At 44.8% G+C, this 17614-nt stretch overlaps 1 protein-coding gene across 3 annotated transcripts in view; it reads left to right on the top strand.

Annotated features, from left to right (window-relative positions):
- Positions 1 to 17614, top strand: part of bcas3 (BCAS3 microtubule associated cell migration factor) — a 1085633-nt gene that overhangs the window by 42866 nt on the left and 1025153 nt on the right. For all 3 annotated transcript variants that reach the window (XM_038814687.1, XM_038814685.1, XM_038814686.1), the window contains exons 3-5: positions 1803 to 1857; positions 13250 to 13325; positions 17222 to 17328. In XM_038814687.1, the coding sequence (XP_038670615.1) occupies positions 1803 to 1857; positions 13250 to 13325; positions 17222 to 17328 (238 nt within the window). The remainder of the gene's footprint in view (positions 1 to 1802; positions 1858 to 13249; positions 13326 to 17221; positions 17329 to 17614) is intronic.

Genomic DNA, 17614 nt, shown 5'->3' with positions numbered 1-17614 from the left:
TTAAAGGTGATCTAATTGAAACCTACACAACCCTTAAAGGGGTAGACAGGGTAGTTGTAGGTAAAATGTTTTCTCTGGTTGAGGGCAGCATGGTGGCTCACTGGGTAGCACTGCAGCCTCACGGCGCTGAGACCCCAGGTTCGATTCCGGCTCTGGGTCACTGTCCGTCTGGAGTTTGCACATTCTCCCTGTGTTTGCATGGGTTTCGCCCCCACAACCCAAAATTGTGCATGGTAGGTGGATTGACCATGCTAAATTGCCCCTTAATTGGAAAAATTAATTGGGTACTCTAAACTTATATTTAAAAAAATATTTTCTCTTGTTGGGGAGTCTAGAACCAGGGGACACAATTTTCAAAAGAAGGGGGAAGCCATGGAGGACTGAGATGAGGAGAAATGTTTTTTACTCAGGTGGTTGTGAATTTTTGGAATTCCCTACCCAAAGTGCTATAGAATCTCAATCTTTGAGTGTATTTGAAGCAGTGATTTCAAAATACCGATGACATAAAAAGATATGGGGCTCGTGTGGGAAAAGGGCATTGAAGTGGATGGTCAGCCATGGGTGTATTGAATGGTGGAGCAGGCTTGAAGGACTGGATGACCTATTCCTGCTCCTATGTTCAGAATTCTAGTTATTCTGAAAATAAACTCTTGGTACTTGCACCCCCTGACCCCCCAACCCTTGATCAAAGCACCTGTTAATACTTTAGGCTAATGCCTGAAGAATGGTCGCTTGAGGCGGGTGTTGTAGGGGAATGGAACTATACCCCAGTTTAGCTCAGTTGGCTGGACAGCTGGTTCGTGCTGTAGAGCGAGGCCAACAGTGCGGGTTTAATTCCCGTACCGGCTGAGTTTATTCTTTCAACACTATAGTTTATTAGTTATTAGGGGAAAAATGGGTGCGTATTGTCCGCCCTGATGCCGGGTCGCCGATATTCGGGCGCCTGCGGGATCACCACCGTGCCGGTCGGGGCTGTTGAAAGCGCCAAACCCCCCCCGCCCCCCTCTCCCGGCCAATTCTCCGGGCCTCGACGGGCCAAGTGCCTGCCAAGTTCGGCCGAATCTTGCCGGCGTGGGTTACGTATGGTCCCATCCAGCGGGACCTCGGAGTCCTGTCTCTGGGGGCTGTCGTGGTGGGGCGGCAGGGGATCCGACCCCGGGGGGGCCTCCACGGTGGCCTGGCCCGCAATCGGGGCCTACCGATCGGCGGGTGGGCTAGTTCCGTGGGGCCCTATGTTCCTCCGTGCTGGGCCCCTGTAGGGCTCTGCCACATTGCCCGGGGGCGGCGTGGAGATGGGAGCCACGCGCATACGTGAACTCACGCCGGCTGTGGCATGCCGCGTTCGGACGCCGGAGCTGCGGAGACCACTCTGGCGCTGTACTCGCCCTCTGGAAGGGGTGAATAGCTGCCATTTGAGGCCCGTTGAAGCCAAAGTGGCTCGCACTACTTTTAACGCCGGCGTCAGAACTTGGAGATTGGAGAATCCCGGCCATGTTGTTTGACTGAGAGCCTAGAGTCACTTGATTCGATAATGACTCTTTTTGCTTTCCATATGGCCTGGAGCAGCGGAGCATCGTGAAGATGGCATACTGGCAACAAGTGGTGAGGGAAATGGCGGGGTGGTTGGAGTAGAAGGTCATGTGATGAAACCCCCCCCGAAAAACCAGAATTGGCTGCTGATGTAAAGAATATAAATTCCTTTCCTGCTTTAACTCCAAAACTTCGATATGATTTTCAGAAATGGTAGTATGATTTTAAGGCGATGTTGAGTTCTATAGTGAATTATTTGTGTTTATTTACAGGGAACAGTCATACATGGAGAGTGTTGTCACCTTTCTGCAAGATGTAGTCCCTCAGGTAACAGATATAATTGTGTAAAGTCTGCCTGCTCCATATACATTTCTGTGCTATACTCACATGCAGTAAAGTTTCTCAGGTAAAAATTGATCAGGGAAAAGGGCGTCACGGTGGCAAAGTGGTTAGCACTGATACCTACGGTGCTGAGGACCTGGGTTCGAATCCCGACCCTGGGTCACTGTCCGTGTGGAGTTTGCACATTCTCCCCGTGTCTGCGTGGGTTTCACCCTCCACAACCCAAAGGATGTTCAGAATAGGTTGATTGACCACCATGCTAAATTGCCCCTTAATTGGAAAAAAATAATTGGGTACTCTAATTTGTTTTTTAAATTGACCAGGGAAATGTTGGAAATCTAAAGTAACATTTGAATATGCTGGAATTATTCATCAGATATATCAACAACTGAAAAGAGAGAAGACAGGTTAATGTTTTCTGACGTTGTCGTGATAACTTTGATCATTAAGTTGTCATTAAGTTGCTGGAAGACCGTTTCTGCATTTCTAACGTTTTCTGTTTTATTTAAATTTCCCAAAAACTGTTTGAATTTCCGGTGTCAGAATCTTGAAATTTTGCTACTCAAATACAGTGTGTATAGAACGGACAGCACTGGAACAGACCATTCGGCCCAGCAGGAATATCCTGGTGTTTATGCTGCACCCACCTTACTTTATCTCACTCCATCTGCATATACTTCTATTACTTTGTTCCTCTTGTTTGTCTAGCTTCTCCTTAAATAGGTATATGCTGTTTGTTTTAACTATTCGTAGCGGTGGCGAGTTTACTTTCTCATCATTCTTTGAGTAAAAATGTTTCTCCTGAATTCACCGTTTGAATTTATTCTTGACTATTTTTAAATTTGTGACCCCGAGCCCTGGTTATGCCTATAAATGGAAACATCATCTCTACATCTAGACTATGGAACCAGTTAACATTTTGTTACAATTCCCATAGAGGCTGATAACTTTATTTAAAAAAAAATAATTTTAACTGTAACAAACAAGCTAAGATTAAAATAGATTAAACACGCATAACCGGCAGCTAATTTATCAAATTATAGAAAAGATACTTCAACATTAACTAACTAATGAAATCGAGACATGCCGTACAACTCTTTGCACCATATTTCTGTTCCCACTTTTGTTACAAGAACAAATTCAAAGTTACTCCTGGCTCTCCATTAGGCTTACTTCTCCTTGAGCACTAGTTGAAACTTCCAGTGTCCCTCGAAAGTAGTTCCACTCATAGAATTTCATAGAATTTACAGTGCAGAAGGAGGCCATTTGGCCCATTGAGTTTGCACTGGCTCTTAGGAAAGAGCACCCCACTTAAGCCCATGCCTCCATCCTATCCCCATAATCCAGCAACCCCACCTAACCTTTTTTAGATACTAAGGGTAATTTATCATTGCCAATCCACCTAACCTGCACATTTTTGGACTGTGGGAGGAAACCGGAACACCAGGAGGAAACCCACGCACGGGGAGAACGTGCAGACTCCACACAGACAGTGACCCAACCCAGCAATCGGACCTGGGACCCTGGAGCTGTGAAACAATTGTGCTAACCACTGTGCTACCGTGCTTCCCTAATGAGTCTCAGCCTGAGTCTTCCACATTTGACTTTCACCAGCAAGGCCGACCTCGACGATTCCTTGTTGCTTAAATCGACAGAGGTCCCATCTGTTCGGTCCCCTTCGTTTTGAACTGAAAACAAGCTCTCACAAGCATGCTGCTTGGTTTTTAATGGAAAGCAGTCCTTCTATTCTTCACAGCATTAGCTGTCTTGTCCTTCCACACAACAATATCTGCCTTGTCCCTCTCTCTGTGTTTCAAGAAGCAGGGCCGGGATTCTCCCCTACCCGGCGGGGCGGGGGGACCTGGCGTGGTGGAGTGGCGTGAACCACTCCGGCGTCGGGCTTCCCCAAAGGTGCGGAAGTCTCTGCACGTTTAGCCCTAACATTGAGGGGCTAGGCCCGCGCCGGAGTGGTTGGCGCTCCGCCGGCTGGCGTGGAAGGCCTTTGGCGCCACGCCAGCCGGGGCAGAAGGGACTTCGCCAGCCGGCGGAAGTCTGCGCATGCGCCGGAGCGCCAGCGGCTGCTGATGTCATTCCTGCGCATGCGCAGGGGAGGGGGGTCACTTCTGCCTCCGCCATGGTGAAGACCATGGCGAAGGCAGAAGGAAAAGAGTGACCCACGGCACAGGCCCGCCCGCCGATCGGTGGGCCCCGATCGCGGGCCAGGCCACCTTGGGGGCCCCTCCCCGGGGCCAGATCATCCCGCCCCCCTCAGGACCCCGGAGCCCGCCTGCGCCGCCTGGTCATGCCGGTAAGGTAGGTGGTTTGATCCACGTCGGCGGGAGAAGCATGACAGCAGCGGGACTTCGGCCTATCGCGGGCTGGAGAATGGGAGGGTGGGGGGTGGGGCCACGCCGACTGGCGCGGAGCGATTCCCGCCCCCGCCGAATCTCCGGTGCCGAAGAATTCGGGACACGGCGGCGGCAAGATTGATGCCGGCCCCCGGCGATTCTCCGACCCAGCGGGGGGTCGGAGAATCTCGCCCCCAGTTGTCTCAGGAGTGAAAATTGTTCCTTGATTTTTCAGTGGGTTTCTGTTTGAATTTCTCTCCCATACCAAACAGATCATGTAGGCAGGTCGCCGAGCTGGGATGCTTCCGGAATGCTCTGTCTCACTTCAAATTAAAGGAGACATTTTAAAACATAATTTTCTTCTCTAGGGGTTTAACAATTTTTAAACACTTATATCAGATCACCCCTTGGCCTTTTCTCCTTAAAAAAATATGTCCAGCTTGTTCATTCCTTACTGATAGTTATTGTCAAGTACTAACATCAGAAGCAGACATGATGCTAATATAATAATGATGTCACATTACATGACCAGAGAGTTAAGAGACATCTGGATGGAGGAGATGCTCCAATCTTGTGTGTGGGTCCAAATGTGCAAACACTTGCTGTGAATAAAGAGTGATGGTTTTGAAAAGCTACAGACTCGAGCATCATACTTTGGGAGAACAGATAATCCTCAAACCCCCTGCCTAGACCTTCACCACAAAACAAAGCATAGTGTCAATGTATCAACAATTGCATCCTTTGGTAATTACATTGTTAAGCCAACTTTATTGTTGCCACAGCTGGAACAGGTGGGTGTGGGAAGACAGATGTTGTCACTCTGCTGAACTGCTCTGAAAATAAACTGGCTGAAGGTAAAAGACAAGCTTCAAAAACACTGCTTCACCATATATTATTATTAGATTTAGCACATATGGCAGTGAGGAAAAGTTCCAACAGATTTAAAAAGGAAGATACAGGGCTGACAAGAAAATAGATTCTTGAAGGAAGGGGAAAAGAAAAGATATTAAGACGTGCCAAGATGTTGGGACATCGCAGTAGCATCGGATACAAATTGAGACACAGCCCGGGAGACTGTACAGTAGTGAGCACAGGCCAGAAGCAGCAAGCTGGAACACAGAAGTGGGAACAATTCCAGAGCTTACCCCAAGTATGGAATCCGCATTACAACCCTACATAAACATTTCAGAGTGTAGAAGGCTTGCAACAGGCCCAGAACTGAGACAACTGAAGAAAGTGGTTCGCAAGGTGTAGAACCGCTTGAGGATTACACAAAAAAGACTAGAAAGAGCTGGTCAGTATGCTCCTTTATACAGTAGGATCTATCGCTGACAATGTGATAGCAAAGCAGGGGGTCGATAAGACTTCAACTTCTCATAAAGATGTCTTGCAAAATTTCAACTCTTTTTTTTTCAGCAGGTGTCAGAATGTAATAATAGAGAGGGTTGAATTTAATAAAAGAAAGGAAAGATCAGGTGAAAGCATGAACTATGATTATGGAATATTAAAGGATGAACTGATTTGAGATTGGATTGTTGTCAGTTCCTAGATCAGGGGTGGGCAAACTACGGCCCGCGGGCCGCATGCGGCCCGCCAAAGGTCTTTATGCGGCCCACCAAGATCAAGTCATTAAAAAATTTTTTTTAAATCTTTTATTTTTTATTTTTTTTTAATATAAGGTTAATGGGGGGGCTGTTGGGTTACTGGTATAGGGTGGATACGTTGACTTGAGTAGGGTGATCATTGCTCGGCACAACATCGAGGGCCGAAGGGCCTGTTCTGTGCTGTACTGTTCTATGTTCTATATGAGGCGCCCAGAATCATAACCGGGTGAAGCGCCATTTTTGAAAAGTAGAGAAAAAGAGGGCTAAAGGCAGGATGCCGCCGGGGGAAGCGCTGAGGTATATGCCGCACGCTAATTGGTTACAACCGGGACTATTAATTAATATACTATGCGGCCCTTTAAAATTGTGAATTTCTGAATGTGGCCCTTGCACGGAAAAGTTTACCCACCCCTGTCCTAGATGAAGCATTATCAGATCTCCTGCAGGCGAGCGAGGATTTAACATTAGCGAAAAGAGTGCAGATTGTGAGACAAACCAAACTCAGGAAATAGAATTGGGCATTGAAAAGGAGATTCCATGAAGAAGAGTGAGACCATTCAATTTGGAGGCCATAAAAGATAATGCATGCCGAAGCCTTAGCTCGCCAAAACGGGGAATGAGTACCAACTACCATTTTGAAATGTTTTCAATATGGGAGGAATAAACCGCACAAGCAAGAATATCCAGCCAGGGGTCGGGCAGAGTTCCATAACGTGGAAAAATAGGCTAGCTCAAAAATACTGACCAGCTGTAAAAAGAGAAAAACGTTAAACTGAGCCATATATAAGAAGTGGATGAACGCAAGCAAAGGAATTAATCTTCCTGGGGGAGGTAAATGATACTGAAAACAAATATTGGAGTGTTAAACTTGAAGTAGATGGACACCCCAGAATTTAAAATAGACACAGGAGCAGGGGTTTCCTTTTTTTCAGAATGAGTCAAATGGCTCAAACAGATTTCATTGCAACCCGTATCAATTAAATGACAAGGTCTTGATGAGACAGCTTTAAAAATGAAAGACCAACTCCTGGCAAAGCTGAAATATATAATTTATAATGCCATTAGGTTGTTGCCTCAATAGATTGTGCTTTGGAATAGCATCCGTTAAAAAGGATCAATATATCACACTCTAGAAGGCATGGAAGGAGTAAAATGCCATATGGACAACATACTCACACATGACTCGAGGAGACAACAGCATGATCGCAGAGTCAGAGCGGTCCAGAGGGTCTGACCGAGTGCAGGTCTAACATCGAAAAATCTGAGTTTGTCAAAACTCTGATCAAATTCCTATTCACATTGTACAAGCCGTTGGAATCACAGTTGACACATAAAAATCAAAAATAATCAGAGAATTTCCACAACCCAGGAACATAACTGAGCTTCAAAGATACTTTGGGATGGTCAACTAAGAAGGGAAATTCCAACCAAATTTAGTAGAAGTCAATGGTCCCTTGAGACAGTAGCAGCAGTTGCATTGCCTACAGGTCCATAAGACCACAAGAAATAGAAGCAGAATGAGGCCACTCGGCCCATCGGGTCTGCTCCGCCATTCAATCGTGGCTGATATTTTTCTCATCCTCATAACCCCTGATATCCTTATTAATCAAGAACCTATCTATCTCTGTCTTAAAGACACTCAGTGACAATCCAGAGACGTCCGCCTCAGACACTCAGAAGATGGCCACCAACGGGCACAGATGCAAATGAACACCCAAAATCCCTGACAACGTATCAAAAAGGAGACCCAGAAGCTAACAAGCTTAGGGCATGACCAAAAGGAACACCGGTTACACCTACCTTCCACCCCCGGGAAGAACCCACTCTGTGCTCTGTGCACCACCTTAAACTGGATCAAACTTAACCTCGCACTCAAGGATGTGAAGTTGGTCCGATGCAGAGCCTCACTGCACATCCCCCTCCTCCGACACCTTAATTCACCTTGAAGAAATCGACAAACGGCTTTCACCTTCAGGTGAACCCCTTCTCCGCACCCTGTAAGGCGAACCTGACCTTCTTCAAGTGCAGCAAACTTGCCAGGTTGTTCACCCACACCCCTGTCTTCAGCGGCTCCAAGTTCCGCCAGCTGAACAAAATCCATCTCCATGCTACCAGGGAGGTAAAGGTCAAGACATCATCCTCTCTTTCCCCTTGACTCCCGGATCTTCCGACACTCCAAAAATCGGCACTTCCGGACTTGGGTCTACCCCTACACTCAGGATCTTGGACATGACATCTGAGAACTCCTGCTGGAACACCCTCAGCTTTGGACATGCTCAGAACATGTGGATGAGATTCGTGGAATCCCTGCACACACCTATCCTCCATCCCTGCAAAGAATTGGCTCATCCTTGCAACTGTCATGTGGGCCTTATTTACCACTTTAAATTGGATGAAGCTTAACCTTGCACATGACAAGAATGTATTGACCCTATGCAGAGCTTCCTTCCATGTCCTGGCCCTAACCTCCCCATCCAACTCCTACCATTTGGACTTGATCTCCTCCACCGGAGCGCCCTCCTTATCCATCAACCCTCTATAAATGTCCGTCACTCTTCCCATCCTCGGAAGGTTCATCGGAAGAACTTTGCTCTGTCTCAAAATTAGCTTGTACCCTGAAAAGGAGCCAAACCGCCTGAGTAGCTCCAAAAAAAGACGGCGCCGGAGCGAGGTAACTTCTTGCAAGCTGTGCCCAGGATACCCTCTAATTCTATCTTTTACTCTCGTTTTATGCTTCTAAAACTTAATACTAACTCTTTTAAACTCTCTAACAATGTTCTAATTCAATTACTTACAGATTTAGTTGATCTTTTCACTACACCTTGCTATAACTAACATTATATTCTGCAGTCTCTCCTTCCTTCCCTATGTACGGCATGCATTGTTTGTACAGCATGCAAGAAACAATACTTTTCACTGTATACTAATACATGTGACAATAATAAATCAAATCAAATGAAATTATCTTCCCATCATTAGAGAGAGGGACCGTAATTTGTAGAAACAGATTGTCCGCATATAAGGACACCCCATGCTCCCTCCCACCCCCCCGCGCTTTACCCCCCTCAGAGTGACCCCCACACAGGGCAAAGATCAAAGTCAAAACAGCAATATATCAACGGTCAACGTCCCCCCGCCCACGCCCAGACTGAACTTTAATACAGAACCCGAGAGGAAAACACCATAATCCCAGCCAAGCTCCTATCAAAGCTCCAAAACCCAGGACCTGGCTCCTCCCTCTGCAACTGGATTTCTTTTTAAAATTTAGAGTTTTATGCAGTAAGGATAAACAATATCACCTCCTCCACGATAGTCCTCAATATCAGGGCCTTGCAAGGCTGCGTACTTAGCCCCATACTATACGCCCTATGCACACACGACTGTGTGGCAAAATGTGGCTCCACTCCATCTAGAGGTTTGTTGATGACACAACCGGCGTGAGTCAGATCTCGAACAATGATGAGTCGGAGTACAGGAGGGTGATAGAGAGCCTACTGGAGTGGTGTAATGACAACAATCTCTCCCTCAATGTCAACAAAACTAAAGAGCTGGTCATTGACTTCAGGAAGCAAAGTATCCTACACACCCTGTCTGCATCAATGGTGCCGAGGTGGAAATCATTGACAGCTTCAAATTCCTAGGTGTGCACATCACTAATAATTTGTCCTGGTCCACCCACGTCGACTCTACGACCAAGGAAGCACAACTGTGCCTTTACTTCCTCAGGAAACTAAGGAAATTTGGCATGTCCAAACCTGGCTGCATCACGGCCTGGCATGGCAACTGCTCGGCCCAAGACCGTAAGAAACTACAGAGAGTCATGAACACAGCGCATTCCATCACGCAAACCTGTCTCCCATCCATTGACTCTGTCTACACCTCCCTCTGCCTTGGGAAAGTGAACAATATAATCAAAAACCCCACCCACCGGGTTATCCTCTCTTCCAACTTCTTCCATCAGGCAGGAGATACAAAAGTCTGAGAACACGCACTAACAGATTCAAAAACAGCTTCTTCGGCGCTGTTACCAGACTCCTGAATGACCCTTTTATGGACTGACCTGATCTCTTCACACATCTTCACTATCGAGTAGTACTGCACTCCATATGCTCATCTATTGCCTGTACCTATGTAGTTACAGTATGTATTTATGTATGTCCTATGTTTTTCATGTATGGAATGATCTGTCTGAACGATATGCAGAACAATACTTTTCACTGTACCTCGATACACGTGCCAAAACAAATCCAAATCCAAATCATCCCCAGTCTGTGTGTTCTGACAAATTCATTTGCATTTCCGGTGCATCAAAATAATAGTCTTTGTCCTTGAAAATTACCCGAAGATGAGCTAGGTACACCACATCAAACCTCACGTTGTTCTGGTACAGCGCAGCCTTAGCTTTATTAAATTTCCCACGTCTACTCGCCAGCTCTCTTCCAAGATCTTGATATATCCTGATGACAAGACCCTCCCATCTACAGTCCTTGGGTGGGATTCTCCGCCGGTGTGATTCTCCATTTTGCCGGCGCCCGGGAGTTTCCCGACGGCATGGGGCTGCCTCAAATGGGAAACTCCATTGACCTGCCGGCATTATGGAGAATCCTGCTGGTGGGTTGGGGCACATCTGTAGCGCGGCAGGGCGGAGAATCCAGACCCTTTTTTTTTTAAATTTAAAGTGCACGATTCTTTTTCTTTTCTCAATTAAGGGGCAGTTTAGTGTGGCCAACCCACCTACCCTACTGTTATGGACCAGGGTTTAGAAAACTCCGAAGTATATCATGGAGTTCACCTGACCTACAACTGTTTATTAATTTTGGTTACGATGAGCACACGGGCCTGCCTTTCAGGTGTTATTCAACAGAGGCCTTAAAAACTTTTAAACAAAAACAAAATTTATTCTAAGAATTTAGTTAACATTTTTATAAACACACACAGTAAGCATTTTTATCAACTACAAATATAAATACCACACACAGTACTCTATGGAAAACCCTTAATAAATTTCCCCCTTAAGCTGTTCCAATTTAATAACAATATCCCATAAACCAGAAAACCCTTTCAAAGGTGTGGCCCAGCACATGGCCCTCAAGACCTGGTTTGGATGCTCCTGTGTCCTTTCCAAAACAGAAGGTTTGAATTTCTTCCAGAAAACAATTATTTATTTCCAAGTTATCAAGCAGTCTGGAAACAACTTTTAAAATGCAGATGGAGAAAAAAACCTTCTATCAACCTGTGCAGAACAAAACCAGTTCAAACTCAAAGTAAAACTCAGAGCCACAGCCAGCTCCCAACTCAAAAACGAAAGTAAAAACCCAGGCCACAGCCCAGCTCCACCCACACAGTGAGATCACTGAAGCCTTGTGATAAGACAAAACCATTTTTAAAGGGACACTCCCATGACACTGCACATCTTTGGGCTGTGGGGGTGAGACCCATGCAGACATGAGGAGAATGTGCAAACTCCATACGGACAGTGACCCGGGGCCAGGATTGAACCCAGGTCCTTGGTGACATGAGGCAGCAGCGGTAACCACTGCGCCACTTTTCCACCCTTCCATCTACTGTCCTGTTGGTCCTTCGCTCATCTCGGGACCCTCTCCTTATCCAGGTATCGATGGAACCGGACTATGACCACCCGAGGTGACTCCCCGAGCTGGACTTCTGCCTCACTGATTTATCGGCACGGTCCAACTCAGGAGGAGTCGAAAAGACCCTCTCCCCCACCAACCTTCTGAACATTTTGGACATATAGTCTGTGGAATTGGAGCCCTCCAGCCTATTAGACAGCCCAACGATCCTTAAGTTTTATCATTTGGAACGGTTCACCAGATCAGCAACCTTGGCCTTTAGTGTTCTCTGCTCCTCCGCCAGCACCGTAATCTCTGCCTCCAATGAGGCAATCTGAGCTCTATGGTTGGAGAGCGCCGCCTTCAGCTTTTAAATCGCCTCCTGTTGACCAGTCTCCCATGCAGGATCTTGTCAAAAGCCTCAAGGAAGTCCATACAGATTACATCAACTGGATTGTCCTCTTCGACAAACCTAGCTACCTCCCAGAAAACGTCAATCAAATTTGTTAGACACGATCTCCCCGGGCACAGTTGCTGACCATCCTTGATTAATTCTTGTCCCTCCAAGTAGAGATTAATTCTTTGATTGATTAATTAATTCAAAACTATATAATTTATAATTTTTCCAAAATTATATAATCTGTTAATCTGAACTGAAGTTGTGTGTTGCACTTAACAATTCAAGTATTTTGCAAGGGGAAAATAACTGAATTAGCAGTATAGTTTATTACTGTATGCATGTTTAATGTATTCCAATGGTTAGTACATTCATTAAGTGTTTCATTTGCTATTGAAGTTCCTATTTTACTTGTGTATGCTGCCCATGCTATTTGGTCTATTAATGGTGGTGCAGTAAGGAAGTATTTTAGGGTCAAATATAGAAATGTATCTTTTTTACCTTCTCTCATGGCTGGGTCAATAAAGGCAATGCCAGGAAGCGTGAAAATACGTAGAAACCATCTAGTCCCATTGTTTTAAATTTTTTTTCCAATTAAGGGGCAATTTTAGCATGACCAATCCAGCTATCAAGCACATCTTTTGGGTTGTGCGGGTGAGACCATGCAGACACGGGGAGAATGTGCAAACTCCACATGGACAGTGACCCGGGTCCGGCATCGAACATGGGTTCTCAGCGCCATGAGGCAGCAGTGCCGCCCTCTAGTCCCATTGTTTAATTCTTGTGATAGTTCATATATATATATATATATCTGTCTTCTTGGCCTGTCAGTGTTAATGATGAGATAGCACTTAGTGCCTACCCCTAGTTGCTGTGTAAACGTTAAAAATCAAATGTATGGTGTGTGCAACTGGAGTTGCACGTAGATCAGAGCAAGTGACGGCAGATCCTTTCCTGAAGAGCATTGATGAACCAGTTTAGATTTTTACAGTAACCTGGCAGCTTTCAGGATTTTTTTTGCTGGCACCATGTTTATTGAATTCAGTTGCATGAATTACTATGGTGGGATTTGATCTCATCACCACTGTGTGTCCAGTTGATGTATTTGACAGAAGCACTGTATTGCCATGCTGCAGTGTTTGCTGATCTCATCAGGGTGGTCGGAGGGACACTACAAGATTACAGTGCAACTTTGAGGCTTGCATCTCATGATACACAAAGTGCGCTACGGGTGAGTGCCTCAGGGGGGTGCAGTATATCTTCACTTAATATTCTTTAAGTTAAGCTGCCATTGATAGCAGAGTTGATAGGTAAATGAACCATTAGATGTACTGTGACTGAAATCTATGACTATGGTATGTGGTTACTTTATTATTGATCACTGTAGACAAATTGATAGCTGTTAATGTTTTCTGTTATTTTTAGTTTTCTTTTCATCAATGTTATTTTTCTTCTCAGGCATACACCGGCTCACCTCCAACAGATGAGAAGGAAAAAATAGTCTGGGTTCGTTTTGAAAAAGCTGATATTAATGGTAAATTCTGTGATTTATTTTCAGTAGCTATTTTCTCGCATTTACCTGATTGAAATAATATGGGATTCCTGAAAAAATCCACAAAATCTGGATACTACTGTGTAGCTGCTCTTTGTATCAATAGAGTTTCAGTGAAGCATAATGGTGGGTGTGTAGAAATGTTCATCCCAGGGTTATCTGAAATACAATATACACTGAATAATATCAGTTGCAGAGCATTTATGCTGCAGAACCCAAATTTTGATTTGTGGTAGTGGCAAAGCAATTGGAGGTGAGAGTATCACATGAGAATGATACTGGCACAACTTTGGAGGTATAACACTGGATTAGTGAATCCATTAGCTGTAACAGGACTGCAGCTCTTATTTTAATTGTTTTCACTGTCCTTGTTGGTATTCTACTACTAGTGCTAAGGCAACATGTTGGAGTACCATCTTGGGGAAGAATTAGAATTTACCGTTGGAAGCCTTCCAGTTGGCTTACTAGGTTAAAGCGCTGCTTGGAATAATACTGAGCCATTCAGGGCAAAATATTCCTTTTTCTTAATTCATTGTCTGTGCTGTACATTGTACCACACACATGTTGCTCCTGAACTGTTGTTGCTCCCGAACTGTTAAGGGGAAGCATGATCCAAGCAGAAAGTCTTTCTCCTTGAAGTTGAAAAGCGCAAAATAAACTGCTTGTACTTCTAATTAAAAATAGTGGAAATTGTTTATCAGTATTAATGGGTTAACATATTATCGTCAGAACATCTGTTTTGGCATTAGATCAAGACCATTAGATTAGGGGTGCAATTTAACAGAAACATTTCTAGTTGTCATTTTGGGGGCGAATCGTGGGATGTTTCTCGACAGCCGCATTGACGAGATCGTGGACCGTATTTAACGACGCATAGTGCCTAAAATAAGCCCTCATGACTCTCCCCATTACTGTCTGTCTTGCCGACTGATTTGCCAGACTCGCACCTCAGTGTCTCGCCGCTAACAAGGGGGAGCTGCTTTTAAACCCTTCGTCACCACTCTCTCCTAGTCAACACACAAATAAGACAGTGTGCAGACCTTCTCCTCTCTTTGGGGATGCTTCAGGATGGTGAAGGGGGAGCCCCCAATGCCTCTGTGGCGGGGGCTGGGGTCTGTTCTGTCTGACCTGGGCACCCTTTTATTTTGAAAGAGGCACAAGGTTGGGAGTGAAAACTGGTCTGTCCAATTGGAGAGCTACATGCAGTTTTCAGTCTGAACCTGACCGTTTGGAAAAACAAAATGTCAAGATTCCGCCCTATATCTTGCACAAAATAATTATTTTATATTTGATGTTGTTGAAGCAAGAATAGCTAAGTGGGATGAGGTCGAAAAATATTATGAATTGAGTCTGTGTTTTGTAGGGAATGAATGGAATTGTTGATCCAAGCATAATATTTCTGTGCAAACATGAATTTAATGATGTAATTTATACAACATTATTGCAATTTACACTTGTGCAGCATCTTTCACATAGCAGAATGTCCCAGGCTGTTTCAATGATAGGATACTGGATGCTGATGTGACACTGTTAACTTTTTATGGGAAGACAATCCAGAATTTGGTGAAGAGTGTGATAAATGTGAATTTTGATTGTCTTTTCAGATTATTCAAATTTGTTGCCTGAGGGAGACTTGTCACTTTAGGTTTAGAGACACTCTGTTGATGTCACTGATGGGGAGGGTCATTATGTATTCTGAAGCCATTCCATACATTTTAATCTGCTGCGTAACCTTGGACCTCCCTGGAAGCTTCCCCTCGGCTAGGAAATGTGCTACCAGTTGTCTGAGCTCCATGTTCTACAGTTTTGACAGTTGATGTAAACTGTAACCGAGTTCAGTCAGGAAATGTAAAACTCCCACTTTCGTGTATCAGCAGTTGGAACCTGTATTCAGTATATAACCAAATCAGTTTTCATAATGTAAGTCATTTCTGTGGAGAATAATGTTTATCGTAGATTTTTCGGACTCCATTGTACCAATTGAATTCAGAAGAAGGTTGAGTTTCGCAATGAAGAGGAAGTATTGCTTCTTCTTATTTATGATTTATGGTCCCTGATGAATCATGATCAATTTGTAGCAGTAATTGTGGCTGCTTTTTATAGGCCGGTCAGCTGCAGATGTGTGGCTCTCCCTTGATTTTTTGCATTCAACAGGATGTTGGCTCTCACACAGAGTGTCCATGCGGATGTCCAGATGTGGGTGAAAATACATTATTGCATTAAAAGAGCTGATTCCATGGGCAATGTAGTATTGTGGTTATTTTTATGAACTAGTAAATACGGCATGGTGGCACAGTGGTTAGCACTGCTGCCTCACAGCACAAGGAACCCGAGTTAGATTCTGACCGTGGGCGACTGTCTGTGGGAGTTTGCACATTCTCCCCGTGTGTGCGTGGGTTTCCTCCTGGTGCTCCGGTTTCCTCCCACGGTCCAAAGATGTGCAGGTTAGGTGGATTGGATATGCTAAATTGTCAATAGGTGGGGGATTGGGTCTAGGTTAAGGTGCTCTTTCAGAGAGTTGGTGCAGACACGATGGGCCGAATGGCCTCCTTCTGCACTGTACGGATTTCATGATTCTTTTTTAAATAAAAAAATATATAAATTTAGAGTACCCAATTATTTTTTTCCAATTAAGGGGTAATTTACCATGGCAATTTACCACCTCCCCAGCACATCTTTGGGTTGTGGGGGGGGAGACCCACGCAGACACGGGAGAATGTGCAACTTCCATAAGGACAGTTGCCCAAGGTCAGAAACCACTGGATTGTTGTACAAACCAATCTGATTTACTAATGGCTTGCAGGGAAAGAGATCATAGAATCATAAAATTTACAGTGCAGAAGGAGGCCATTCGGCCCATCGAGTCTGACCGGCCCTTGGAAAGAGCACCCTACTTAAGCCCACACCTCCACCCTATCCTCAAAACCCCACCTAACCTTTTTGGAAACTAAGGGCAATTTAGCGTGGCCATTCCACCTAACCTGCACATCTTTGGATGGTGGGAGGAAACCGGAGCACCCGGAGTAAACCCATGCAGACTCGGGGAGAACGTGCAGACTCCGCACAGACAGTGACCCAAGCTGGGAATCGAACCTGGGACTCTGGTACTGTGAAGCAACAGTGCTAACCACTGTGCTACCGTGCTGACCCAGATCTGCCATCGGCTTACTTTGGTCTGGCCTGTAGGTGACTCTTGACCATCAGCAATGTGATTGACTTTTAACTCCCCCTAAAATGGCCCATCAAACTACTCAGCTGCATTCAAGAGGGTGGCGCACCACCATTTTCTCAACGGCAGCGAGTGATGGACAATAAATGCTGGCTTTGCGAGCAACACCCACGTCCCATGAACAATTAATAAAAATAAGTTAAATGCAAGTTGCTGGTCTCAAACTGGCTCATGGGGCTTGCTTTCCCAAGACAGGAACAGTAAGATTATGCAGTGTAATAACAATAAAAACGTATATTCAATCATGTCCCAGGCTGCTTTAGAGACGGGTAAAAAGATGAATAAAATAGATGTAAGAACAGGTGCCAAGCTGTGATGGAGAGTTAAAGACACTCTATAAATGTAAGTTGCTGCTGCTGTTGCCAACATTGCACCCTGAACCAACATCAGGAACAGATCAATTAGTCATTATTCTTGTTGAAGTATGCAAACCTTTGCTGAGTGCAAAATGGTTGCTCTTCATGTTTGCAGTAAATGCGTTTTGAAAATAAATTAATTATTTGTAGAGAATGAATGTATGTTCTATTTTCTAGATAGAAGGTGATCAAGGGGAATACTTACTGGGTATTTTGAGGAGAGCTGTGTAAAAGGTGCTGTCGGGATGGGGTCTGAATAGTAGCTGTATTGTGACCTTCAAATCCTGTTACAGATCTTGCAAGGAATCCTGAGTATCACGAGATGAACAACGCTGGAAATGACCCCCCATTGCTGTTGCTTATCGGATATGCAGATGGGATGCAAATTTGGAGTATCCCTGTAAGTAATTGTTTTCCTTACTCTTTGAATTTTTTAGTGAGGCCAAATAAATCTGTTGCCATGCAGGTTTCCCTGTTAGAGATTTTTATTTTTACTCATTTGGTAACACTAAAAAGGTTGCATGTTTAAGCCTCACTGTATACTTAAGCATGTAATGGAAGCTGACACTTCAGTGCAGTGTGAGAGGATTGTTGCACTTAGATTAGGTGTACTCTTCTGGCTCCATATTCTAAAACTTATAGAGAACAACAGCAAGTTATATAGAAAATAACAAAATGTCTCAAGG

The sequence above is a fragment of the Scyliorhinus canicula genome, chromosome 12 (genome assembly GCF_902713615.1).
Source record: "Scyliorhinus canicula chromosome 12, sScyCan1.1, whole genome shotgun sequence".
In the NCBI taxonomy this organism is placed as follows: Eukaryota; Metazoa; Chordata; class Chondrichthyes; order Carcharhiniformes; family Scyliorhinidae; genus Scyliorhinus; species Scyliorhinus canicula.
Note: the sequence above shows the minus strand (reverse complement) of the source record. Positions and strands in the feature narration are given on the sequence as shown.